The 27,361-nt window shown below is 38.9% G+C and overlaps 1 protein-coding gene across 5 annotated transcripts in view; it reads left to right on the top strand.

Moving 5' to 3' along the window:
* The window catches only part of ACSL4 (acyl-CoA synthetase long chain family member 4), an 80,509-nt gene that overhangs the window by 22,701 nt on the left and 30,447 nt on the right, over window positions 1-27,361 (top strand). For 2 of the 5 annotated variants that reach the window (XM_029930353.1, XM_029930352.1), the window contains exons 1-6: window positions 20,063-20,593; window positions 20,840-21,017; window positions 22,353-22,462; window positions 22,583-22,721; window positions 24,786-24,936; window positions 25,092-25,215. In XM_029930353.1, the coding sequence (XP_029786213.1) occupies window positions 20,243-20,593; window positions 20,840-21,017; window positions 22,353-22,462; window positions 22,583-22,721; window positions 24,786-24,936; window positions 25,092-25,215 (1,053 nt within the window). In that variant the 5' untranslated portion in view covers window positions 20,063-20,242. Of the gene's footprint in view, window positions 1-7,663; window positions 7,715-8,385; window positions 8,434-20,062; window positions 20,594-20,839; window positions 21,018-22,352; window positions 22,463-22,582; window positions 22,722-24,785; window positions 24,937-25,091; window positions 25,216-27,361 lie in introns of those variants that run through there. The other 3 variants (XM_029930356.1, XM_029930354.1, XM_029930355.1) reach the window with 3 other exon arrangements.

Here is a 27,361-nt window from a genome sequence, read left to right as displayed (position 1 = left end):
GAGAAGAAATATCCATTGTTGTCATGGATATACAGGTTATATGTTCTTCCCGGTACAATAAGAATAATTTTTGAGTTAAAACTAGAACAAAGGACTTTCTATTTGGCTAAAAGTGATTATGATCATTCTAAAGTATAATGGTAGTTTTCTGTTACCAACTATCTGCTGAAGATGATAATGTAAACAGAAATTCTAGCTTTAGTATAGTATAGAAATGGCATACCACTAGGTTGCACACCTGAAACCAATAGAACATTTTGTCAACTATACTTCAATAATAAAAAAATAGTTACAAATAAAGAGAAGGCTGATATTAATTGTAAAGGGAAAAATAATTACTTAAACCAGATGTATTCTCTGGCAAGCATTAGATTACTTATTTTATCCATTCCAACAAATATTCGATGCTATTTTCAAGCCAGGGTGGGATATGGAGGTAGTAAGATGCACTCCTTGCCCTGAATGAGCTTACTGTTTAGATGAGTGATTAAGGCAAATTCATAAATAGTACAAGGTAATGTAATGGAAGTTTTAAGCTGTTGGAGAAAAGCTATAGAAGTTCCAGAAGTAGGCAAGAAATGTTAGCTCAAGGTATCAGTGAAGATATCCCATAAGAGGTGGCTTTTGAGCAGAATTCTGGGTAGAAAGAAGGGCATGAATGAAGTCTTTGACACAGGAGAATTCCAGAGAATGTGAATATGACATTTTTTTCAAGGTGATAAATAGTTTCTTTTGGGTGGAATACAGGTAAGGTAGGTAGTTTTCATATTAAAAAATTATTTCATAGTAAAATATTTAATGTTGCTGAAAGGAGTATAAATAGGTATAGCCTTTCTGTGAAGTGATTTTATATTTAAGATTTTTCTTTCCCACCCCTTCTCCCTCTCAATCTGTCTTTGTTTGGTAATCACACTTTTAGGAACTATGAAGAAATAATTTTTATAATCTTGAGGTGGCAAAACAACCCAGAAACTGAAAGACTTACTTAAAATGTGAAAACCAATATTTGGCCCAAAACACCAAAACAAGAGAAAAGCTACATTGGGAACAATACTTCAGACAAAGGTTTACTTCCTTAATATACAAACGGCTCTTATGAATCACTAAGAGAAAATTAATAATAAAGTGAAAAAAATGGGCAAAGGACTTGACTCATATTCATCCATATGAGAAATTCAAATATAGTGAATACTGTAAGTAATATTTTAATATACCCATTGAAAATATGAAAAATTATTTTTGGTGCCTGTTGAACAGAATTCAATGCAGTGTTGGAGGGGATGTGGAGAAATGGATATATTAACACATTCCTGGTGGTAATGTGAACTGGTATATTCTATCTTAGAGAGCATTAAAATTTTTTGAGGGGAATACATTTTAAACTTTTTTACAAAAGAGTTGCAAAACCTAGTACATCATTTCCATGGATGTTTCACCTAGCTCCTCCTAATGATAACATTTTATGTAATTATAGTGCAGTTAGTAAAAACTAAGAAATTAATATTGGTAATACTATAAACTGAACTACAGACTTTGTTCAAATTTCATCGGTGTTTCTGGTAACATCTTTTTTTCTGTTCCAGGATCCAATCTAGGTTCTCATTTAATTGCCGTATCTCCTTAGTCTCTTCCATTTGTTTTTAACTTTAAGTTTTTATTTCAATTCCAGTTGGTTTACAGTGTTTATTAGTTTCATGTGTATAATATAGTAATTTAACACTTCCATTTATCAGTCTGTGCTCATCAGAAGTGCCCACCTTAATCCCCATCACCTATTTCACCCAGCCCCCCACCCACCTCCCCTCTGGTAACCATCTGATGGTTCTCTATAGTTTAGAGTCTGTTTCTTGGTTCTTCCTTCTCCCTCCCTTCCCCGCCTCATTCTTTCCTCTTTGCTTGTTTATTTCTTCAATTCCACATATGAGTGAAATCATATGGTATTTGTCATTCTCTGACTGATGTATTTCATTTAGCATAAGATTCGAGCTCTCCTTAGTTTATTCTAATCCATGGCAGTTCCTCAGTCTTTGTCTTTCATGACCTTGACAACTTTGAGGAATACTGGTTACTTTGTAGAATGTCCCTAATTTAGGTTTACATAATTTTTTTTCTTGTTTAGATTGAGATGATGTAATTTGGGCAAGAATATCACGGAAGCAATGTTGTAGCCTCCTAAGTGCGTCCTGTCAGGGGTATGTGATGTTGATGTGCCCTATTATTGATGATGGTAACCTTATCACTGAGTTAAGGTGATGTCTATTGTGTTTTCCCACAGTAAAGTTATAGTTTTTCTCTTTGTAGTTCATAAATATTACAAAGGCTTCTACTTTTTTATTGTATTGACACATATTTGGGGGTGATACTTTGAGACCATGCATATATCCAATTTCAGCTTTAAACTTTCCCTCACCAGTGTTAGCCTCCATCAATGAGTTGATGCAGCAATTATTACTATAGTGTTCTAATGGAAGTTTTCTATTTCCTTTATTCCTTCCATATTTATTAGAATTTTTGTATAAGGAAGATTTGTTCCTTATCCCTTATGTACTTATTTATTCAATCTTTTATTTTTTTAGTATGGACTCATGGATATGTATCTTATTCTTGGGGATTTAGTCTAATAACTATCATTATTTGTTCAAATTGTCCCAGATTTGACCAGCGGGAGCTCTTTTGGGTTGGCCCCTGTGTTCCTTTGGTATGTCCCCATCTTTTTTTTTAGTTTATTTATTTTGAGAGAGAGAGAGAGCGCGAGAGTGAGAGCGAGAGCGAGAGAGAGAGAGAGAGAGAGAGCAGGGAAGGGGCAGAGAAAGAGGGAGAGAGAGAAAATCCCAAGGAGGCTTCACTCTGTCAGCACAGAGCCAGATGTGGGGCTCAAACTCACAAAGTTGCAAACCTGTATAGGTAGTATGATTCACTTTTTGCTAAAAAATTGTGCATGAATGAGTGTATTAGAATATGCTTACAAATATGTCCCCAGGGGTACCCACCATACTGTTAAAAGCTCTTATTTCTACAGAATTGAATAAACAACATGCTTTCACTTTGTATTTTATATTGTCTAATGTTTGAGGGTTTTCCCTTTATTGAGGTATCATGAATATTTTTAAAACATATTTTGTTTTAGGCTACCTAACTTTTCCATGAAGCGACATTCTAGTCTGTGACAGTCTGGAATTATCTCCATACTCTTTACACTATTACATGATAGATTTTGGGTAGTTTTATTTACGTTATAAGATTTGTTTAATACATTTTAGTTTATGAATCAAGTGACCTACAATCCTATGAAACATTTAAGATTCTTGGACCACTCATACTCAAATATATTCTTAAGGGGAAAAGAAAATATTCTACTATAGCTTAGATTCTGGGCAGTGCTCTTTTGTAGTTTGACTTGTGATAGTCATGTAGGTAGGCCTGTTTTAAATGTCATTTTCTTCTTCCTTTATGACTTTTAAAAAATTATTTTTGAAATAAGCAACATTTACAGGAATTTTGGAAGCTATTAAATCAGCACAAAGAATATAAAAATATATGAAAATACTAAAACATAAAACTCAACCGGTAATCCTACCACACAGCAATAGCTAACTAGCATCAATATTTGGTACATTTCTTGCTAATTTTTCTATGAATATCTACCCACTCAAATATGTGTATATAATGGATTCACACGTACCGTTTTGTACCTGTGTTGTTTCTTGATTTCAACATTTCTATCCCTTGAACTGTATTCTAGTCTGGCAGTTTTCATTCACTAGCAGTTATCAACATGTGAGTTACATGTATTTATCCGAAGCAAGACCATTGCTTAAGAAATTGTTTTATAAGGGACTCACCAGAATTTACTTTTAGATTTGAACACTAATTGCTCAGGACTTTGTTAATATTTTCCACTCTTTTCTGAAACATTCTCTTTTAAACTTACGAAGATAGGTCCTTGAGATGTAAATTATGGGAGGAAGATTCCTTATGCTTTAAACATTTCCAACGGATGCTATCACAAGTTCTGTATTGACTTTACTTCTAGAAGAATGTTTTCAAAATGCTGGCTAACAGACTAACTTATTTGCAAGAGGGCAAAACTAAACACATTAATGGTTTGTTTTTAAGCCTGCCTCAAAATATGAGGATTTTGTGGGGACTTGAATAGCAAGTATTGCCTTGTATTTGTATGGCTTTTTCCTTAATCACTGTCCCATTAGCTGCATGGTATTCGGTGAGCAAGGCTTTTTCAGGGCTGCCTCATTGCCTAATTGAAAGATGATAAACTCTAGATGCTGTATTCTCTCTTTTTTCATGCCACCAGGTGATCATTAAGTGGAAATAAACTATATTATATGGTTTAGTCTGTTAAAAATTGGCCTTGTGAAGAAGGATTTCCAACTTCCCTGTGTTACAAAACCTTGCATGTACATGTGAACTGAAAAGTATGTCCAAACTTTGCATTCTAATTTCTGCCAGATCATCCCTGGTCACAGTCATTTGTAAACAGAGCCCAAGTGGTGACAATCTGCTTAGTGCTTTTATATGAAGTTATTTCTTCAATATATTTTAATAGAATGGATTTAGGAGCAGAGTGTTATTTTTGTAGGAGGGAGGCTAGGAGAGAGTTTAAGCTCAGGGTCAGTTTTTCTGTTGTGCAGAAAAAATTAGGCCATGTTAGGAAATGTGATTTAGTTCCCTTTTAACTGCTGACCAGCTGTTGCTTTTTTTTTAAGTGATGAAATAATGTCCATTAAAGTTATAGGTACTGAAAAAAATCAGTACCTATATTTTCTTTTATATTCAAGAACCTCTTAGAGTTGCTTTGTCTTGCCCAATTGATGGAGGGCTATGAGACTGGAAATGTATTTCCTCCTGCCACCCATAGGTCTTTCAGTGATTTTATGCAAGGTTGGTCTTTGTCATTTATCAGTTGCCTGAATTTATCTGTGGGGGAAATCTATCCATCTGTATATAGAAATATGAAGTTTTCCCTCCCCATCATTCTCTTTCTGAGCTTTTTGGACATTAATATGTATATGCAGAGATTTACTTTACTTGTGCTGATATCAAATGTTAGCCCTGTGGGAGAAAAATAAGAAAATGTTAAGTAGTATGTCGTTTGTTTATAAGTGGTCTTAACTGTCTATGTTCACACATGTACTGAACACTGTCCCTAGCACTTCCTCCCCAAAAGTAGATTGTGGCTATTCGCTTGCCACTTTGAAAAGTAGTTCTATCAAACAAAACAAAAGGCATGCTCTGTTAGTGATAGGTCCTGGTATATATCATCCTTCCCTTCATTGTTCTCTGATGGTAGCAAAAGAGACAGTGAACTGAGTTAATACCAGCTAGTTAGTATGGTGATTAGGCCTGTGGATGTTTGTGACTTCCATTAGAGCATCTAGATTTTTTTAAAAAATTTAATGTTTATTCATTTTTTGAGAGAGAGGAGGGGAGAGACAGAGCATGAGTAGAGGAGGAGCAGAGAGAGAGGGAGACACAAAATCTGAAGCAGGCTCCAGGCTCTGAGCTGTCAGGCTCTAACCCATAAACTGCAAGATCATGACCTGAGTTGAAGTTGGACACCCCTCAAAAATTTTTTTGAAAGGTCCTTCTCGTAGTCCTGTTTAAGTAGTACTGAGTACTACTGTGTGGAAATAAGACCTCATTTCTTCAAAATCATCATTGTGCCCAGGATACCCCAGTAGTGTTGAAATATGTAAGTAGGCAATGTCAGATTGTTGAAGGACCTTATTTTACCATTCTGAGTATTCAGATTGTACATCCTTATCTCCTGCATTGTACAAATTATGTTAACCTTCAGCTGCAAACTGACCCTAAATCTTCATGGCATATACATCTTGAAGAACATCATGAAACTGATCTGTATATTCATTGAGGAAAGATGAAAATATCTCTAGGTTTTTACCTAGACCAGGGCTATATTTTAATTTGGAAAGAACCTTATGCTGTTTAAAGGAAATTGTTCATTTTGGGTTTTTATGGGGAAATTGTTAGGCATCTGCAGGCACTTGGGGGTGGGGATATCTACCTAGGTTGACTAGTTTCCTGTGGTCAGACTTTGTCTCTGTCTCTGAACTTGGTTCCTGTCATGACTGGGGATGGGGGGGAGTGGAGGGAGGAATAAGAAATACAAATAAAACTGTTAAGAGCATGACTCCTGATTCTTGCCATTTTCTTTTTATTTTACTTTAAAATTTTTTTTATTGAGATACAGTTGACATATAACATTGTGCAGGGCGTACATGTTGATTTGATACATTTATATACTGTTATGATTGCCACGTAGCTTTAGCTGATGCCTCTTTTGCATCACATAATTATCATTTCTTTTTGGTGGTGAGAACATTTACCATCTAGTTTCTTTGCAGTTTGGAAGTATATGACACAGTCTTGTTGACTATGATCACTATGTTGTGCATTAGATCTTCAGAACTTAACTCATCTTCTATTTGCAGATTTGTACTCTTTAACAACGTCTGCCCAGTCTCCCCTTCCATACTTCCCAACCCCTGATAACCACCATTATACTCTGTTCCTATGAGTTTGGCTTTTTTAGATTCCATGTATGAGTGACATCATGCATCATTTGTCTTTCTCTGCCTGGCTTATGTCACTAAGCATAATGTTCTCAAGGTCCATCCGTGTCACTGCAAATGGCAGGCTTTCCTTCTTTCTCAAGGTTGAGTATATTCCATTGTATGTAAGTGACACATCTTTAGCCATTCATCTACTGGGAGACACTTGGGTTGTTTCCATATCTTGGCTATTGTGAATAATGCTGCGGTAAACATGGGAGTGCAGATATATTTTTGATATCCTGTTTTCATTTCTTTTGGACATATACCCAGAAGTGGGATTGCTGAATCGTAGAATAGTTGTGTTTAAACTTTTTACACAACGACCATACTGTTTTCCATAATGACTGCACCAATTTACATCCCCACTAATAGTACACAAAGCTTCCCTTTTCTCCACATCCTCTTGTCTCCACATCTAACACTTGTTATCTCTTGTTTTTTTGATGATAGCCATCCTGACAGGTGTGATGTGATAGCTCTTTGTGGTTTTGATTTGCATTTCCCTGATGATGAGTGATGTTGAGTACCTTTTCATGTACCTATTGGCCATCTGCATGTCTTCTTCAGAAAAATGTCTATTTGGTTCCTTTGCCCATTTAAAATTTTTTTTAATTTATTTTGAGAGTGTGTGCATGTGTGTGTGTATGTGTGTGTGTGAGTGGGAGAGGGGCAGTGAGAGAGGGAGAGAGATTTCCAAGCAGGCTCCACACCATCAGCACAGAGCTCGGTGCAGGACTTAAACTCACGAACCACGAGATCATGATCTGATCTGAAACCAAGAGCTGGATGCTTAACCGACTGAACCACCCAGGTGCCTCCTCTGCCCATTTTTTAATCTTGCTATTTTCCCCACAGAGTTTTTACTACTAATCAGGCTCAATTACTTTTCTGAGATTCTAATAGCACTCCTTCTAGCCAGATGATCATCTCTAGTCATTTCTTGTTTTTCCTTTGATACCTGGCTCATTGTGAACTAAGGTGCACAGGTAATGTGAAATAGCACTTGAGTTGTTTTTTAAGGAGTTCTTTCCTCATGTCATTGTACCCAGAAGTGTTGTCTTTTATTGCAGACTGAAATCAAAGAAGATACAAGTGTTCTTCTTGAGAGAAAAAGGAAATCTGTAAGTATTCTTTAAAAATTCTAACTTTGTAATTTTACCAGTCTTGGAGAGAATTAAGTTTTAACAATACTAACAGGAATCTTGACTCATTTTGTAGTGGAAAAACACTGCACTAGTTAATGTTTCCTTTGATGTTTGTCTTAAAAAGACAGTATTTAGAAATTAAAATGGGAAAACTTTTTATCCTGTACAACTTCTAAAATTTAGACCATCATCATTCATTTATAATAGGGCAGCTGACAATTTAAATATTCATAAAATCTTTTTCCTTGAGTAACACCAAAACATGGACTCGCAGATTAGAGTTCCAGTTCTGACAGTTTAGGCCTACAGGCTATTGAGTGTCTTTGACAAGCTATTTGCTTCCCTTTGCCTCAATTTCCTCATCTGTAATGAGGTTCATTATTACTGATAAGCTAGATCTGTAGTAGTGTATACCCTCCCTAATAATTTAAAGCTTATTCTAGTTACTGTTTCTCAAAACAGATTTAAATATATTTCTGATTTTCAGAATTATAAGTATTAGTCCTGTCCTTCACTGGAGTATCTACTCTAGACCATAGCATGGAATAAAAGAAATACAGCAGAGCACTTAAAATTAGAATCACAGTGTTTGAGTCTTGGATGTTGAAAATTACCTAGTCCAGCATTTCCCAAACATTGATTTTCAGACAAATGCTGGTCAGTGAAGAGTTTTTACTTGTCCACTGTGAAGGGAGGTAAGTAAGGACAATGGGCTATTTATTTCTTAAAGCTAAACTCTTCGCATGTACATGATTATTTATTATTATAAGATCTGTTCATCTAGTTTGGGGGCATTAAATACATTCTATCTTCTATGAAATTATGGTGATAAATGATAGGGTTTTTTTTTCTAATGTCCATACCTGCCCCCCACCAAAGGCCCCTCTCACCATCCTTTTTTTTAAACATTTACTGGCCTGTGATATATTAAAATAAGAATCCAGCTTTCTCATTTTACAGATGAGGAAACAGACAAGAGGTTATTTAATTTGTTCAAGGACTTACAGTTCAGAAAGCTACTGAACCAGGACCCAAACCCTGCATACGATGCTGCCTCTCTTGTATTTCTGGTCTTTCTGCAAATTGCTTTAATTAGAATAGGTTATAAACTTGAAACAGAAGAGCTGGTAGCTCTTACATGTTAATAACTATTTTTAAATTGCAAGTGTAAAGAAATTCAAGACTTGATGTTCTTGTACAGCTCAGTGCTAAAGTCTACTGATTATTAGCTTGCATTAGAAAAACCTTAAACGTGGCCAGAGAGTTTCATGAGGAGACCCAAATTCACTATCTCTGAATTCAGCTACTTAGTACCCTATCCTGTGATTGATCAAAGAAATAAGAGATCATTGAGGTTAGTGTTTCCTTTGGGAAATAGACTGTGGTTCCATTGTGAGGGCCATTAGCATCCAGACCTCGGTAGTTAATTTATTTATTCACAGTCTGTTTCCTCCCTTCCTTCTCCCTCTCTCCCTCCGTCTTTCTTCTCTCTCTCTCTCTCTCTCTCTCTCTCTCTCACACACACACACACACACACACACACACACATACACACACACACACACACTGACACACACAGACACACACCCTACAAACATACATAAACATTTATAGCAGTCGGCCTATAGCCCATCTAGATATGTAAGAGAAAAAACTTCCAAGGCAAAGAGTAGGAGTTGCCAAAAGCATAGTAGAAATATACGGCCAGTTGCGTTCGGGAGTGTGTACAGGTACTTAGGAGTGTCTTTGGCACTTTAGAGACTCTTCTTCAGTTGGCAGAGCTTGGCCTTGCCTATCCCAAAACACAATTCAAAACAGAAATACTGAATTCCCTTTCCCTCCCTCCCTCACCGCAGTGAAGCATACGTGGGCCAGGTAAACAAATGAATGTGAAGAGAGCAGAATGGAAAGTATTCTTCATCCCTAGTATGGAGACGTTGACTCTATGAGTACTTTTCCATAGCTTCTTGTATTGAGCTTCATAAATACATGCTTTAATTTCTAAAAATGTGAGACACCCCATACTGAAATATTAAGAATAGACATACATTTTGAATGATCTGCTGTCATTGCAATATCTGTGCTCTTCTCTTTACTAGTGCTAATATTGGCAAGTTGACTGAATGGCTATAGGATTTTAGTCTTCAACAGCTTGCTCATTCTTTGAGGTCTTTTACTAGTCTCACTTATCAAGGTATATTTAATACTGAAGAGCAGAGTGAGCATTAAGAAACACAGCATTATCCAGTTTCACATGGTGGCTATGGGGCTGAATTTTAGTGACTTATTTGGCCATTTTGTAAGAAATGGTTTAAGATTACATTGTTGCATAATTTTTAACAGTATAAAGCACAGGGTAACAACATTAACAAAGAGCTAACCTGTTAGACTGGCTCCTCTAGCAAATGTGGAGGGTAGGTCATGTGGCAAAAAAGGTATAGTTGCAAAATTCTCCCTGGTACACAAAGTTATTACTATGGGAAGTATTATTGCTGGTCAGAGATTTTTTTTTCTATCTATTACTTTATTGTTGACAAGTAGTTAACACAACTGGAGATAGTCTGTGTATCTCTCATTTGGACAAAATACATTTATTATAGCTGCAAGTTAATTTTTAAAAAAAATTTAATGTTTGTTTATTTTTGAGGCAGGGGAGAGCAGCAGAGAGAGGGAGAGACAGAATCCAAAGCAGGCTCCAGGCTCTGAGCTGTCAGCACACAGGGCTCGAATTCATGAACCATGAGATCATGACCTGAGCTGAAGTTGGATGCTCAACTGACTGACCCATCCAGGCACCCCTAATTTTAAAATGAAATTCTGTAACCCAATTGTTTTTGATTAGCTTCTGTTAAAAACCATAACTGTGTTCCTTTGGAGAAAAAAATACCTAGGCAACAGAAGACTACAGACAAAATTAAAGGCTACACCATGCTGCAATTTAGCAGCAAGGTTTTGTTTACAGGGATCTGTAGCAGTTAATCTTCAGCAGAAGCCACAGAACCTTGAAATGGGCGCTGTGCTGTCTACTCCCCCTTTCTGGACCTGAGCCCTTTTTTATGTCTCTCCAAACACATACCTCTTGGAACTTAAGTTTCTCCCTTTTTCCGGATGTCTGATCAAGTAGAGTCGTGCTCTATCAGTATGTGGCCATTACTAGCATGGTTTATCCTCACATACCTTAAATGCAAGCGTTGGATGAAATCCATACAACCAACTCCTGAGTTTTGAAAACTTCATACTTAAAAATCAAGTGTGTGGTGATCACTTAAATGAGGAATAGATATATAATTACACAATATATGTGAAGTGTGTAGGCAGCAACATTGGCTCCCAGATCTCCTCATTTCAACACATTAGATCACCTTATTTCAACACATATAGATAGGATCCCAATTACAAGATCCTATGACCTAGAAAAAACATAATCTGATGCATGCTGGGGATGTTCTTAAGGCATTATGGGAGGGAACTTTTGCTGCAGTGTGAACGAGCATCTTCACCATGGCAGCTGAAGTGCTTTCTTTGCTGGGAAAAGCTGGGAAGAAACTGGCAGGATGGCGACTTCAGGAATTAATAACTCTCCAGGTGATGAAGTAGACAGGCTGGGTTAATCTTGTTAGAGACGCACCCAAAGATCAGCTGTAGTTGTGAGACACTGCTGCTCAAAGATAGCTTGCTAGCCACAGGTGCAGTGTGTTGGGAAAGGACAAAACCCTAGGGTTCTGTTTCTCTTTTGCTTTTTCAGGTTTCAAATATATTCTAATTGCTGTGTATCAAGGTTAAAGCTTGGTTGTATAGATATGCCATATTGATTAGATTGGTCTGTCAATTTGAATCAGGTGACACTAACAAGGGGCTGATGAATATATATATTTCACATGATGATTTAGTCTTGCAGACTAACAGCAAAAAATCCTACTAGCTATTCTTTTAACGCCTTTTATTTTCTTAAAACAGTAATTTTTAAGTTTTACTATTAAAATATTAAGTGAATTCTATTGTAATATAGCTCCTGTAAAGTGTGATTTCATTAACCAAATGCAGCTATTCTTTTCACATTGTATTTGAGCTTTCTCCTGTATATTAATATCGTTTGGAACTTTTTAAAGAGTGTGTGAAAGAAAATAGGATTTTAATAAAAGCACTCCACCCCTTTACAAAAGTCTTGGTGATGCAACATCTGTGTAGAAATATGATCTTTTAAAGAGCCACAGGTAGGCTTGATCTGTTTATCTCTTGGAACTTTTATCATTGTTTCCCGATTTAATGTTTAGTGGCTATCCTACTCCTTTTCAGAAGGCACGTTGTTTCTTGATTTGGTATTTAAATTATCCTAAAATGACGTGTGACTTGAAAATGTGATTTCTTCAAGTAGCACTCACACAGTTCATCATTGGTTTTCAAATTGATGCCTTTTACATTTTGATAAGGTCCTGTGCAAGGAAAGATGAAGTTAATTTGTCCTTATTGCGTGTTTCAGCTTGGCAAATGCACGGATCCTTGCTAGGTTTACTCCATTTTCTCAAACTTCTGAAAAAAAAATGTCTTGGCATTAATCGACTTCAGTTTATGAGGTTTTCTCTTTCATTCTTAAATTGATGTTGTGTCACATGGTTGTGGGGGAGATGATTTCTTCTTTAAAATTCAGATTTTAATCAATATGTAGTGTGTGTTTACTTTGCATACTAAAGCTTAAATGTATCACTAATGCTTTTTGTGTTTTAACCTAACTATCTCAGAGTGTTTGAAGTAACTGGAATGAAATACTTAACATTAAACTTGACCTCAGGACAAAAAATAAAAGAAAATTTTATCTGATTTTCCACTAAGACTTCTAGGACTTACTAGATGCCTAAAGGGCTTTCTTTCCCCACCCATAAAAATGCCTTAGGATGTAGGACAGATCAGTGCTCAAAATTGCTGCCAGAATTTCTTCATACACAAAGCTTGTCACTCTCACCTATTTGGATTATACCAGTATGACCAGGGTCACCAACAGTATAGCTGAAAGCATAGACTTTAAAATCTATTAAAGCTGGGTCAAAATCCCTACTTGGCTGTGTCGCCCGGGGCATATTATCTCTCTGAGACTGTTAATATCGTCAGTAAAGTGAGAGGACTACCTCAAAGGGGTTTCCTGAAGGATTAAATGAGATAATGCATGTAAAGGATTGAACACTGCCTAGCCTGTAGTAAGTGCTCTATGTGTGGTTATTAATGTGATTGCCATGTGGAACGGTAAACAGCAGCAGGAACAGTGAACTGTTTTGTGACTGAAAAGGATGGCCTCTCCTTTCCTGGTGGCCATAGAAATGAATTACTTGATATCAAGGAAGCACAGCTGAGAGTTCATGTCCTCCTAATGGTAGGGCACCAGTGTCACTCTTTGTACATGGAAGGACAGCATACCTTTGTGAAAGGCATTGGTGATAAAGCACATAGTACCAATTGTCCAGCCCTCATGCTCTTCTTTATTTTTAAGTTTATTTCCTTAAAGAGAGTGAGTTGGGGAGTGGGGGAGAGAGAGAGAGAGAGAGGAAGAGAAAGAGAAAGAGAGAAAGAGAAATCCTGAGCAGGCTGCCAGCATGAAGCCTTATGCCTGGCTTGAACTCAAGAACTGTGAGATCATGACCTGAGCCAAAATCAAGAATTGGACGCTTAACTGACTGAGCCACCCAAATGTCCCCATATTTTCTATTAAGTGACTAAGAACCTGTTCAAATTTATTGTAATTACCATGGATTTTAAGTAGATACCCTCTTTTAGAAGGTTGGCATAGACAAATGATTTAAAAAATTGTTTTTAATGTTTGTTTTTGAGAGAGAGTGAGCGAGTGAGCAGAGGAGGGGCAGAGAGAGGGAGACACGGAATCTGAAGCAGGCTCTACGTTTTGAGCTGTCAGTACAAAGCTCAATGCAGTATTCAAACTCATAAACCGTGAGATCATGACCTGAGCCGAAGTCGGATGCTAAACTGACTGAGCCACCCAGGCACCCCCCTGATTTTCTTTTTTTTAATGTTTTATTTATGTGTGTGTGTGTGTGTGTGTGTGTGTGTGTGTCTGAGAGAGAGAGAGAAAGAGAGAGAGCGCACGAGTGAACAGGGAAGAGCAGAGAGAGAGAGAGAGAGAGAGAGAGAGAGAGAGAAAGAGAGAGAGAGAGACTCACAGAATCTGAAGCAGGATCCAGGCTCTGAGCTGTCAGCGCAGAGCCCGAAGTGGGGCTTGAACTCATGAGCCGTGAGATCATAACCTAAGCTGAAGTCAGACGCTTAACCCACTGATTCACTCAGGTGCCCCCATGATTTTCTTTCTCTTTTTTTAATGTCTTATTTATTTTTGAGAGAGAGAGAGAGAAATTTTCTTTTTTAAAGATGACTAAAATTGGTGACCTTCAGGCCATGGGCCTTGCATAGGTTTTTATTTTATTATTTTAGAGCAGTTCCATGTGTGTTCTTATTTTTTAACAAATTATTTAACTGCTAATGCATGGAAGGACTGTTGTAGTCCTTGAGGGTTCAGCAGCAAACTGTAAACCTGCCTCATAGAGCTTATGTTCTAATGGGGATGTCAATAACAAATATGAAAAAGAAAGCATATATCATATTGGTGATACATGCTAAGGAGAAAAACAGAGCAAGAAAGGGACTGCGGTTATTGGGGTGCAATTTTCGGATGCCTGGAGAAAGTGATATTTGTGTAAAGACAAAATGGTGGTGAGAGAATAAGCTATGCTGGTATCTTGGGAGAACATTCCAGGCAGAGATAATAGTATGTACAAAGGCCCTGAGGCAGGGTCATGCCTGGTGTATTCCAGGAGCAGCAAGAACAGGTAGAACTATAGCAGATGAGACAGGGGAAAGCATAGGAGGGGAAGTCATGAATTTAAGAGATAGGAGAAAGATCACATAATCTCGTTGGGCAGAGGGAGGACTAACTGAGGGGGTCCGTTTGTGGATCCTTTGAAAGGCTTTGAGCAGAGCAATGCCGTAATCTACCTTACTTTTGCATGGGGACCACTCTGGCTGCTGAGTTTAGAATGTGCTATAAAAGTGGAAGCAGGGAGATCAGACAGGCAAACACATTTGTTCGGGTGAGATGATAGTGGCTGAAACCAGGACAGTAGCAGTGGAAGTGGTGAGAAGCAGCTCAACTGAGTATGTGTCTTATCAGTAGAGCTGGTAGGATTTGCTGCTGATGGGTGTGCAATGTGTGAGAAAGAAGAGTGGAAGTGAATCTCTAAGGGGTTTTTGGGTCAGAGCAGCTGGGATTACAGAGATGGACAAGACTGGGTGGGCCAGGTGTGTGGCCGGTTGATCTGCTTTGACCATTTTAAGTCTGAAATACTTAACTGATAGGGATCTGCTGAGGAAAAAGTCAGATTCACAAATCTGGTGTTTAAGGAAGACCTCCAGGCTAAGGGACAAACTTTGGAAGTCATGACCGTATATATATGCTATCTGAAGCTGTGGGACTCAGTGGGGTCCCCCTGGCGTGGGTGAAGAGAAAGAGGAGAGGAAGGGCAGGGACTGAGGACTGTTGCATTTAGAGGTCAGGGACATGAGGAAGCAGCAGCAAAGAAGACGGAACAGCGAGGGAAGTCAGAAGAAAACCGGAAGAACTGTGGTCTACTGGAAGCCAAGTGAAGTTGTTTCAGTCAGGCACAGAGGGGGCTGCTGTGTCAAAGGCTGCTGGCGAATTGAGGGAGATGAGGGAGCCTTAACTGACCTTGGGATGTGACAATATGGAAATCACCAGGGCCCTCCATCAGAGCAATTTTGTGGAGTGGTAGTGGGTAAAAGCCTGAGTAGTAGGTTCCAGAGGAAATAGGGCAAAAGGACTGAGAGATATAGGGTATAGGCAACTCTCAATGAGTCCCAAAGAGAGGAAGGGGGGCTGTGGACAAAGAAGAACGTCTGAGAGAAGGAATGGTTTTTAAGGTGAGAGAAGTAACAGCCTGTTACAGTGCTCCTGGAAATGATTCAGTCAAGCAGGGAAAATGAATGGGGTGGGTGAGGGAGGAGTCAGTGGAGCAGCACAGGGGTAAAGGGGAGACACTCAGCACAGTCCAGTTTTTCTCCAGCCAAATTCAGCTGCATGGGTGCAGGTGCAGACTTCAGTGGAGGACTGGATTCAACCTGGGTGTGGTGTAGCTGAAGAAGCACAGCGAAGTGGGAGAGGGGCAAGACATTTGAGAGTGTGTTCCAGAGCCTAATTTTTATTGCCCATGGAACGTAAGCTGACCATGGGGAAGGATTCTCCCAACAGTGCTACCAGGTAGATAGTGCAAGCAGTATTTCTGTTTTATCCATGAGCTTGTACAGAGATACAGAGGTTTTGAGTGAGAGGTATTATGACCTGTTCAGAGTCACACTTAACAGCACATGTGCAGTGAGACCCACATCTCCTACCTCAGTTTAGCCCATTTGTCACCCAGAAAGTCAGCCTTTCTCTTCTGCAGAGAACATTGCTAAATCATTGTACGCACATGACTCTTAAAGTGTAGCTAGTGAAGTTGACTCTGAAAAAAACGCTGCTTTCCCATTGACTTAGATCCCAAACATGGAGCAGGATCTTACACTGATAGCCTTAGGCGCCTGCTACACTATCTGCCGTTTCTCACTTCCATCTTGTGCTGTTCTGCTTCCGTCCATTTGCTCATCCGTTTGTTCCCTCCAATAGGACTGTCCTCATTCTCCACTCTTTTTCGTTTCCTTGTGAAAACATACCATCCTTCGCACCTACCTCAACTACTATGTTTTTTGTGAAATCTTTCCAGCTGGTTCTACTTACTCCTTCATCTCTTTTTCCCCCCAGACTGGATGCAGTTCCACCCTCCCTTTGGAACATGTTTAGCCTTTTATTTTTACTATAGGTGTATGTTCACACACACACACACACACAAACATTTTTTTAAGTTTATTGGTATTTGTTTTTTTAGGAATCTCTACACCCAATGTGGGGCTTGAACTCATGACCCCAAGACCAATAGTCACATGCTCTTCCAACTGAGCTAGTCAGGTGCCTCTCTTGTCGGATATATTACATTCTACATTTTCTATATATTTGTGAACTGATCTCCCTGCCCCTTACCATACATATGAACACATATGTACATGCATATAAAACATTAAGGTGTGCATGCTTTACTCATCTTTGTTATAAGGGCTCAAAACGTTCACAGGGTAGACGTTCTCTTTTCTTGAAATCAGTTTATCAATAGACCTGAATGTAACTCTGGAAGACCTTTGGCAAGGAAAGATTTTCAGATGACAGGTGACACTGGGCAGAGGCTGGCCAGTGGGCTTGAATGAGCACCGGTCCAGGGGACGGGCCCCAGTTGTCACTCATTCACTGACAACATCAGTGGGTTAAGCATTCAGCTGAACTAGGGGTTCCAAGGAGTCCTGTCAGGGACTGTCAATCCTCCCCCCAAGCAGCTCTGTGTTTTGCTTTTATCTATATATGTATTTATATTATCATGTTCACATAAGATTTCATTCAGATGGATGACCCAGGCCTTCCTCATCACCACCAGAAAGAATTTGAAAATTCCTGGACTAACTAATATCTCTGATTTCTCCTCACCTGAATGTTCTTTGCCTACTATGTATGTGTGGTGTGTGTGTGTGTGTGTGTGTGTGTGTGTGTGTGTGTGTGTGTGTTTATGCCAGTGTCTCTATATTACAAGTATTAAGTAATTAATCCCATTTACCTACTTCCGAGGCTTAATGCAAATATGTATAAAAGATTTTTAAAAAATGAGTAATGTAACTAATCCACTTAGATTAGAAACCCTTCAAAAGCTGTCTTCTTTATATATCTTCAGCCCCAAGTCTAACAATTTCTCAATTGAAGATGAGGTGATACTCATTAGGGCATAATATCAATTTGGAGACTTTTGCGGGGGCGCGGGGCATTCTGGTACTGTCTCTGAGAATTTATGTATTGAAATAAGTATTGTTGTGTCTTGAATTAATTTCCTTTTAGTATTCCTTTCTATTATCAGTAAGGAATTATTTTTAAAAACTATGTATATAAGTAGATTATCATCTGTGACTATGTTTCAAGATTGATAAGAGTATTATAGAATATTTGTTCTAAGAAAGAAGTGTTAGGTTCGATCGGATTGAGAACTACTGGTCCCTGCTGTAGACTTAGGGGCTTAGATGTTTGGAATATGGTAATATAATCAAGGATCAAAATGAGTGGTAGACATTTCAAGTGATGTAGGAAGTTAGAAAAAGGAAAGATTATTGTGGATTTGAGTCATCATGAAATGGTTGATAGAGGATTGTGAGAGGGGATCTTGCATATTGAGGACCAGACACCACGATGGACACTTGGCATACCTTGTCTTGAAGAGATGAATGACCAGACTTGTCAGACCGAAGAAGCAATTTCTAGGTAGGGTAAATCCCAAAATTTAAAGTCAAAAGGACCCCAGGACATCATTTAAGCCAGCAGTTCTTAGTTCAGAGTTGGTGTTACCCTTTGGGGTTTATGGATGGATTTCAGGGAACTTACAACCCCCCTAAAACCACATATACATTTGCATATCTTAGTTTATAGTCCGCAATTGGATTCTCAAAAGGGCCCATCACCTCTAAGAAGTTAAGGGCTACCAACCTAGTCTGACTTTAAGCTCAGATAGCTTGTTTGGCTCAAGCTTCCAGAGCTAGTTAGTGACAGAGAAACCCATAGTTTCTTGCTCATCTTACCCCACTCAGTTGCAGAGCATGAGCTAAAATGGAGGAAGGATTAAACTAACCACCTTATGGTAATTGGTGTAAAAACAAAGAACTGTCCTGGGTTCAATAGTCTATTTCCACATGAGTTGCAGAAGGATGGGCTTTATTCAATTTGTCTCCTCGAAGCGAACTATTACTTTAATTTCTGTAGTTGAAATATGCTGCCACTCACCAAAATAGCTTTCTCAGCTGAAGGCAAGCTCCCTGTGGGTATGATCATCCCTGAGTCCATTTCTACCATTCCTTTACAATTGGCACTATTTTTCTGACTTGCAGTGGCCCCCAGTTTTCTGTCTGATACAATCAGGTCAAAATTACTTGGTCTGATTTATCAGATCCTGTACTACTCAGAGCCTGTTTAGCCAACATGTACTCACTCTATGGTCCAGTCTGGCTAGGATCCTTATGGGCACTACTCTCCCAAAGCTCTTTCAGTCCCACCCCTGTATCTTCCCATGTGGTTTCCCGGCCGGAATGCTGTCCATTCTTTCTCCTTTTCCAGATCCCCAACATCACGTCCAGTTTAAAAGTCTACTCTCCACAGATCTCCCCTTACTTACCGTGGGCCATTTTGCACTTCTTCGTGATGGATGTTGGCGTGTGATTGTTTGTACCACATGCCACAGCACTTAGGTGTTTCCGGCAGGCTTTTCACTGGAAATGCTTTGGTAGTCATTCTGGGAGCGGGCTTCCGGGAAGTCTGGGATGGGACTCTGCACACCCACACCCCTGGGTTCAGCCAGAGCAGTTCCACTTTGCACGTGTGGGATGTTGGCAGGCGTTTTTATTCAAAGGAGTGGTTTGTTTCACTGCCCCTCTCCCTCCAAAACGTTTGAAAAATACTGGATCTGTCTTGTGTGCAGATGGCCTCATTATTGGTAACTGGTAATGAGTAAGGGCTGGGACTTAAACTACTTCGGACCTCCTTCCCCCTCCTCCTCCTCCTCCCAGACAACGGGTACAATTTTGAGCACAAAATGGACAGACACTTAGGAAATGATGTTTTGATTGTATTTTTCTAATTTGAGAGATTAGAGATAATGCATAGCATTACTGTAGAAGTTTATCTTAATGAAGAACTCAGAATAGTATCTCTGGGTTGAGCATTGAGAAGTAAGCCTAAACTGGTGGATTTCTCATCTTTGGGATACAAAACCCATTCCTGTTTAAAACTACCTGGTTTACATGTGCATACTTAAGAGCAACCTCATTATTGGTATTCCTGAAGTTTAGCCAAGCTGAAATACCACGTCCATGCATTCATGTATGCATTGAAGTAGTGTCACTCAAGTGACTTGCAAAGTGATGGGCAGAATACAATATACCTAAAAACCAAAAATAAATAAATAAATAAATAAATAAATTGAGAAGTTTATGTAAATAATGATTAAAATGGGAAATACCAGTCTTTCAGACCAGTTATTTCAACTTGCTATATCAAATCAATTATATAAACTACTGAAAACCTGAGTATTTAAATCAATGTTGCTATCAACTTGTTAATATTCTTTTGTGTTTTTTTTTTGTGTGTTTTTTTTTCCTGCTCTCTGCCTGGTTCATTGTCTTCACCCACAGGTGTACTTTATTGTCGGCTTCCAAAGATTACTAACTTTTATCTGTATCATTAAAATTGAACTGCCTTGGCTATACTGCTCCTCTTACTGCTGCTTCCATTACTGCCTTCTTCAGCAAAATAAGGCTTTCTGCAGCCAAAGAATAACAAGAAATAAACGCCATTTTAGAAGCCTTGCCACTATGAAACTTAGGCTAAACGTGCTCACCATTATTTTGCTGCCTGTCCACTTGTTAATAATCATATACAGTGCCCTTATATTTATTCCATGGTATTTTCTTACCAATGCCAAGAAGAGAAACGCTATGGCAAAGAGAATAAAAGCTAAGCCCACTTCAGACAAACCTGGAAGTCCATATCGCTCTGTCACGCACTTCGACTCGCTAGCTGTCATAGACATCCCTGGAGCAGACACTCTGGATAAGTTATTTGATCATGCTGTGTCCAAGTTTGGGAAGAAGGACAGCCTTGGGACCAGAGAGATCCTAAGTGAAGAAAATGAAATGCAGCCAAATGGAAAGGTTTTTAAGAAGGTACAGCATTTCTGTGCTTTTTCATTTGTTTTAAGGGGAAGGTATGTTTTTATTTTATCATAAATCAAATGCATGTTAAATATGCTGCTGCCCTTCCATTTAAATATGCTGGCCTAACCAATTCTTAGAAGGTGCTCATGGCTTCTGTATATTCACTTAAAGGCAATTTTAGAGCTCTACACTTGGATGGTATTTTAATTGCTTGTTTGAATATACTAATGTTCAGAGAATGTCTCCCCTTAACAGTTAATTCTTGGGAATTATAAGTGGATGAGCTATCTCGAAGTGAACCGCAGAGTGAATAATTTTGGTAGTGGACTCACTGCATTGGGACTAAAACCAAAGAACACTATTGCCATTTTCTGTGAGACCAGGGCCGAATGGATGATTGCGGCACAGACCTGCTTTAAGTACAACTTCCCTCGTAAGTGCCTTGTGTTTTTGGAGGGGGACAGAAGGGTTTTACTAACATGTTAAATTGTCCTGCGATCCTATTGTTTTCAAGGTAAGTGTTCTTTAGCATTTTGTCTGTATCCATTATATCCATAACGCAGTATGTATTGTACTTAAAAGATATCGGATAATGCCTGTTAACGTAATTTCTAAGAGCCAGCGTGGGAATTAATTGGCAGCTTAATGTACAGAATTTAGGACTTTGCTTTCAATTGGAAGCCTGAAATATTTGGGGCTTGGGGGTGTTTTTTAAGAAGTGACACACAAAATAATGATTAAAACAAAAATATAATGGCTTAGGATAATTCTAGTTCATTGCTTTACTTCCAGGGCCTCTCATTTCACTTATTCCATTTTACATGTGAAATGAGCACATTAGATATCTTGGCCAGAAAGTAAAATTGGGTGTCTACCTGCTTCACAAGCATTTGTTTTTGCCATTTTGCATTAAATTGTTTTTAAAAATTCTAAGTCCAGAATAGTGCCTGTCATGTACTAGAACCTCAGTTAGTTACTAAATGAGGTAAAACAGTGTAGGTGTAGTGTAGGAATCAGGAGTTTGCATTTCAGACCAACAGAAATGAGTATGAAATGATCCCCTATGTACCCATCACCCAACTTCAGCAATCAACAGCTTGTGAAAAGTGGCCCTTTCTTAACCACATCACTGTTTTGGTTACGAGCCTAGAGCTGAATTTCCAGCCTGACCTAAGTTTAGCAGATGTCCTTTGATTCTAATTCATCCTGGTTTTAGCTCACATTTCCTTTGTCAGGTAGCTCCTAAAGACTAGATCTCTTTGGCCACCCAATTAAGGCTAGAAGGTCACCAATCAACATGGATGTTGGGCCCACTAAAAAAACTCCCTAGAAGGAGCAAGAACATGGTTCTGACTTGAGATCCTTAGTCTAAAGATTCTCAAGGACTTATCCAGTTTTTGGTGCCATGACCAATGAACATGTGCATCACAGGGTAATCCTAGGTAGGCTAGCTCTGACCTGAATTAGAAGGTCAGTCAGAAACTTTCTTGCCTCGAGAATCTTGACTGCCTAATTTTTGAACAGTTGTGGCACTTTCAGTATTTCTGGGTTTCTTAGGATGTTAGAATCTTGCAAATTTATAAGGAAAAGTTTGGGCTACCTGGAAGTTTGAGGCAGTATTGAAAGGTAATGGCAGAGACTATGAAATGAAATTGTTATAAGATGTGTGTGCATCCATGAATGTACCTATCATAAAAGGCTAGCTTAAATAATGTACCTCCTAAATGTTTAATGATTTCACATTTTTTTTTTATTTTTTACTATGTAGTTGTGACTTTATATGCCACACTTGGCAAAGAAGCTGTAGTTCATGGGTTAAATGAATCTGAGGCTACCTATCTGATTACTAGTGTGGAACTTCTGGAAAGTAAACTTAAGGTAAATAAAAACATTTCTTTTAATTCATGGTAGTGTTATCTGACAGGCCATGAAAATGTCCAATAATTGAGTTTATTGCAGGCCCATATTTAATAGCTGGATCTTTTTTCTGCTTAACAGACTGCATTGTTAGATATCAATTGTGTTAGACATATCATTTATGTGGACAATAAGACTATCAATAAAGCAGAATACCCTGAAGGATTTGAGATTCACAGCATGCAATCAGTAGAAGAGTTGGGATCCAAGCCAGAAAACTGTAAGTAAAGCCAATAAAACAGATTTATTCATCTTTTAAGGTTTGTTGTTTCAGTAGGTTAGGAAAGGAAGTAATGCAAGTGAAAACTATAAACTTCTTGCACTAAATTTTTTTTTAAATTTTTATCAAGACCATGCATGATTAAATGTTTATTTGATGTGAGAGGGAGCATGTGCGCATGTGGGGCAGGGCAGAGAGAACGGGAGAGAAAGAATCCAAACAGGCCCCACCCTCTCAGCACAGGGCCTGATGTGGGGTTTGAACTCACGGACTACAAGATCATGACCTAAGCCGAAATGAAGAGTCAGACATTCGACCAACTGAGCCACGCAGGTGCCCCTAATGTAAAATTTAAGTTCATGTGTTATGTTTATTTCATTTTTCCAATACATTTTTATTGTATTTTACAAAAGCATTCATCCATAAATTATTAGGGGAAAAAGGTCCTCACAACACATGGTTTGAGAAGCACAACTCTAGTGCATCAGTTGGCAAATTACAGCCTGCTGTCTGTTGGACTGGAATACCATTACAAGTTTTTAACAAGTATCTATGGCTGAGTAGTTTTGGCAGAGATGGTATGGCCCTCAGAGCCTAAAATATTTACCGTCTAGTCCTTTACAAAAAAGAGTCTGCCGATCCCTGCTCAAGATGGCTGGATATAATCTGTTGGGAAGACCTCTCTATCTCCCTCCCCCAGTCTTTCAGTAAGCAAACACGACACTGGAGCTCAGGACCTTTAAGATGATTCAGTATTCCTACCTTCAGGAACACCTGGGTGACTCATTCAGTTGGGTATCTGACTCTTGATTTTGGCTCCGATCATGATTCCATGGTTGTGGAATCGAGCCCTGCATCAGGCTCTGCGCTGAGCTTGGAGGCTGCTTAAGATTCTCTCTCTCCTCCTCTTCCCCTCTCCCCAGCTCATGCACACACTCTCTTTCTCTCAAAAATAAAATAAATTACTACAACAACATTCCTAACTTCAGACAGAGGGCTAGGAGAAGTGAAATTTAATACTATTTAGATATTACCATTGATAGGAAATGAAGCGTTTATAAATCCCTCCACATGATCTCTCTCTTGGTATCTGACAATTCTTGTCTAATCTTGATTAGACAGAATCAAAGTATGGTCCAATACAGATAGGGCAATAGGCACTAAATCTGGAAGACCCAAAAGAATCCCTAAGCCAGACAGATAACAAGTGTTATAACTACAGGAGTGAATGAGTGAGTCAGAGAGAAAAAGAGAGAGGACCTCTTGGTGTTATTTTTATCTAAGTACACTTTCAGTACTTTGAAAAAATGATTTCCTATACAGATTTTAAGAAGCAGCACTAAAAACAGTAGAAAAGATCATTTTGGTTTGGTGTTCTTTGGATTATATATGCTCCTTGGAATGTATACGTACTGCTTGGAATGTAATCTTAAAATAATATGTTAAATGTATAATGGTTATCTAATTCAGTGTCCATGGCTCAGTTATTATTAAATGAAATTATTTTTATAAATAGTTGGGAAAATGCCAAGTCCAGTGGCTTTCAATCAGGACTGTGTATGAGTATCACCTGTGGAGCCTTTGATCCATCCCAGACACAGAATGTTCAGAGGTGGGGGCCAGAGACAGAGAGTGTATTTTGTTTAAGTTCTGCGGGTGATTCTCATGCCCCGAAGTGGTTGAGAACCATAATCAGGCCTAGCTGTCTCATTTTAAGTATGAGCAAATGGAGGCCTGAGAAGTTTGCATATAATAGTCTATCTCCCTGAGTCTCCAAAGTCCTGGATGGGTTTCCACAGCACTGCTGTGTGGACAGCACTGGGCCAGGCAGTAGTAGACCAGGGTTAGGCTCAACACCTAGTAAACGGGCGACAGTAGCATTCAGGACTTTCAGTGCAGGAATCAGAAATTCAATCACCATTTTTTCGGGTTGGTTGTCAGTAGAGAGCATTTGTTTTATGTGGTTTATCATTATGCAAAAAAAAAAATCTAAAAAGTCTTAATCTTCACGTAAGCGACTGAACTTCTAAACTGAAGAAAACGCGGTGCTTTTTTGTTCTTTAGCGAGCCTTCCTCCGAACAGACCTACTCCTTCTGACATGGCTATTGTCATGTATACCAGTGGTTCCACTGGCCGGCCCAAGGGAGTGATGATGCACCATAGCAATTTGATAGCTGGAATGACAGGCCAGTGTGAGAGGATTCCCGGGCTGGGGTAAGAGAGAATCATTCCACTTTCTTTTTCTCAATGAGAGCCCCTGTTTGACATTGTCTAAACTAGATCTATGTAGAAACGAGAAGGCTGTTGATGTTTCTACTTAACCACACCTTTTTTCAGATGGCTGAAATGTTTCTCTTGTTTTGTTTTAGACCAAAGGACACGTACATTGGCTACTTACCTTTGGCTCATGTGCTAGAACTGACAGCAGAGATATCCTGCTTTACCTATGGCTGTAGGATTGGATATTCTTCTCCACTTACACTCTCTGATCAGGTGACAAGGCTTTCTGTCTTTCTGTGCCATCCTGTTAAGTTGCGATGTTTGGCTGAGAACGTATGACTGCAAATGCGAGACACTTCAGTTCAGTGGCAGCGATCTCCTCAAGTTCGAAAATAGCCCCCTTGGGCAAATATGTAGCTGTAGAAAAGTATCTTGTTAGCGTTGCAAACAAAAAAAGGATTTGTTAGCATGCTTTATCTACATCTTTTTAAATGATTTTGAAGCTGCCAGTTATTTTCATTTTGACTTTATGAGATTTTGACTCTGGATAGCTCAGGTGGAGAGGAAAATGCACCAAGCCTTTTGGACACATTACCCATAAACAGGAGTAGGTTTTCTGGGAGGAAATGTGGCAGTAGTATCGTGGTGCAGTTTTGCTCTGAGTTTTCTCTAGTACTGTGCCGTCCACAGCAGCATGCTGAAGCAGAGAGAATTCAAATGAGATGAGAAAAATGTCATTCCTCAAGTTCCACCAGCCACATTTCACTTTTTCTCCTTTTTTTAATTTTTAAATTTACATCCAAGTTAGTTAGCATGTAGAACAATAATGATTTCAGGAGTAGATTCCAGTGATTCATGCACTATGTATGACACCCAGGGCTCATCCCAACAAGTGTCTTCCTTAATACCCCTTGCCCATTTAGCCCACCCCCCAGAGTCCCTCCAGCACCCCTCAGTTTGTTCTTTGTATTTAAGAGTCTCTTATGTTTTGTCCCCCTCCCCTCCAACAACATCTCAAGTTCTCAGTAGCTATGTGTCACTAGTGGCTACAGGTACTAGACCTTCCCATCATCATGGAAAGTTCTGTCGCACGTCCAAAGGCAGCCCTCAGCTTTGCGCCCAGAGTTCAACTGGGTTCTCCCTTCTCTTTTGTTGTTCACAGCAGGAAACTCAACAATGACTAGAGGTAACTTGTGTATTTTAAGCACATTTGAAATTACACAGCTGATACCTACTGTCCACAGTTATTTAATTTCTTCTTTGGTCTAATTGCTGTAGAAAAACATCAATTAGATGTTGGTGCAAGAAAGAGGTCTGAGTGTAGATAGGAATGACTTGATTGTAGGGAGAGTTTAGGTAGGCTATGCAATATTAAGGCAGAAAAGTTAAGTGGATGTCTTTGGATTTGAGATTCCAACCATGTTTTTTAAAAATTTGTTTTTGGATGTATAGCTTAAAGGACATGAATCTTAAGTGCATTGCTTGATTGCATTTAATGTACACACATAGACCTCTCTGACCATCCATATCTAGATCAAGATAAAAAAGAGCATTCCTCGAACTCCATGATATCCCTTGTGTCTTTTCTGAGTGATGACCACCTCCCTGCAACCTCCCAGGATAATCTGACCACCTCTTGAAGTGGCGTTCTTGTGAGAAAAATGTCCTTAACAACTACCTGCTTGATACTTTAAGGAACATAACCTCTTCATAAATTAGAGAGAACCACTGAGCTGAAAGTTCACATTTAAAATCTGCTAGAACAGTAATGGAGAAAAGAAGTGATCAAGTAAACTAATAAACAAGACTTGGTGTAGTCTAGTTAAAATCCATCTGTGTGGAGTACTACGTGGCAATGAGAGGGAATGACATATGGCCCTTCGTAGGAAAGTGGATGGACCTTGAGGGTGTCATGCTGAGTGAAGTAAGCCAGGCAGAGAAGGACAGAAACCATATGTTTGCACTCATAGGTCTAGCAGGAAAACAAGAGAGACCTAATGGAGAACCAGGGGGAACGGAGGAGGGAGAGAGAGTTGGGGAGTGAAAGAGATGCAAAACTTGAGAGGCTATTGAATGCTGAGAATGAACTGAGGGTTGAGGGGGAAGGGGGAGGGGGGAAGGGAGGTGGTGGTGATGGTGGAGGGCACTTAAGGGGAAGAGCACTGGGTGTTGTATGGAAACCAATTTGACAATAAAATATTATGGAAAAAAATTAAAAAAAAATAAAATCCATCTGTGAATAAGACTGGGGCTTAAAAACAAAATTTTTAGAAGAATCTGTAATGTTAAAAAAAAAGAAAAATCTGTAATGATTATGATTTTGATGCACTATACTGGGCTTTTCTTATATTTATAAATGTTTTCAAAATGTGAACAACCTTTCACTAAGCTTTGAGTGTGATTCCCCCCCCATTAGGAA

This window comes from Suricata suricatta, chromosome X (assembly GCF_006229205.1).
Source record: "Suricata suricatta isolate VVHF042 chromosome X, meerkat_22Aug2017_6uvM2_HiC, whole genome shotgun sequence".
Taxonomy (NCBI): Eukaryota; Metazoa; Chordata; class Mammalia; order Carnivora; family Herpestidae; genus Suricata; species Suricata suricatta.
The sequence above is the reverse complement of the archived record's forward strand: the minus strand, read 5'-3'. Positions and strand labels throughout refer to the sequence as shown.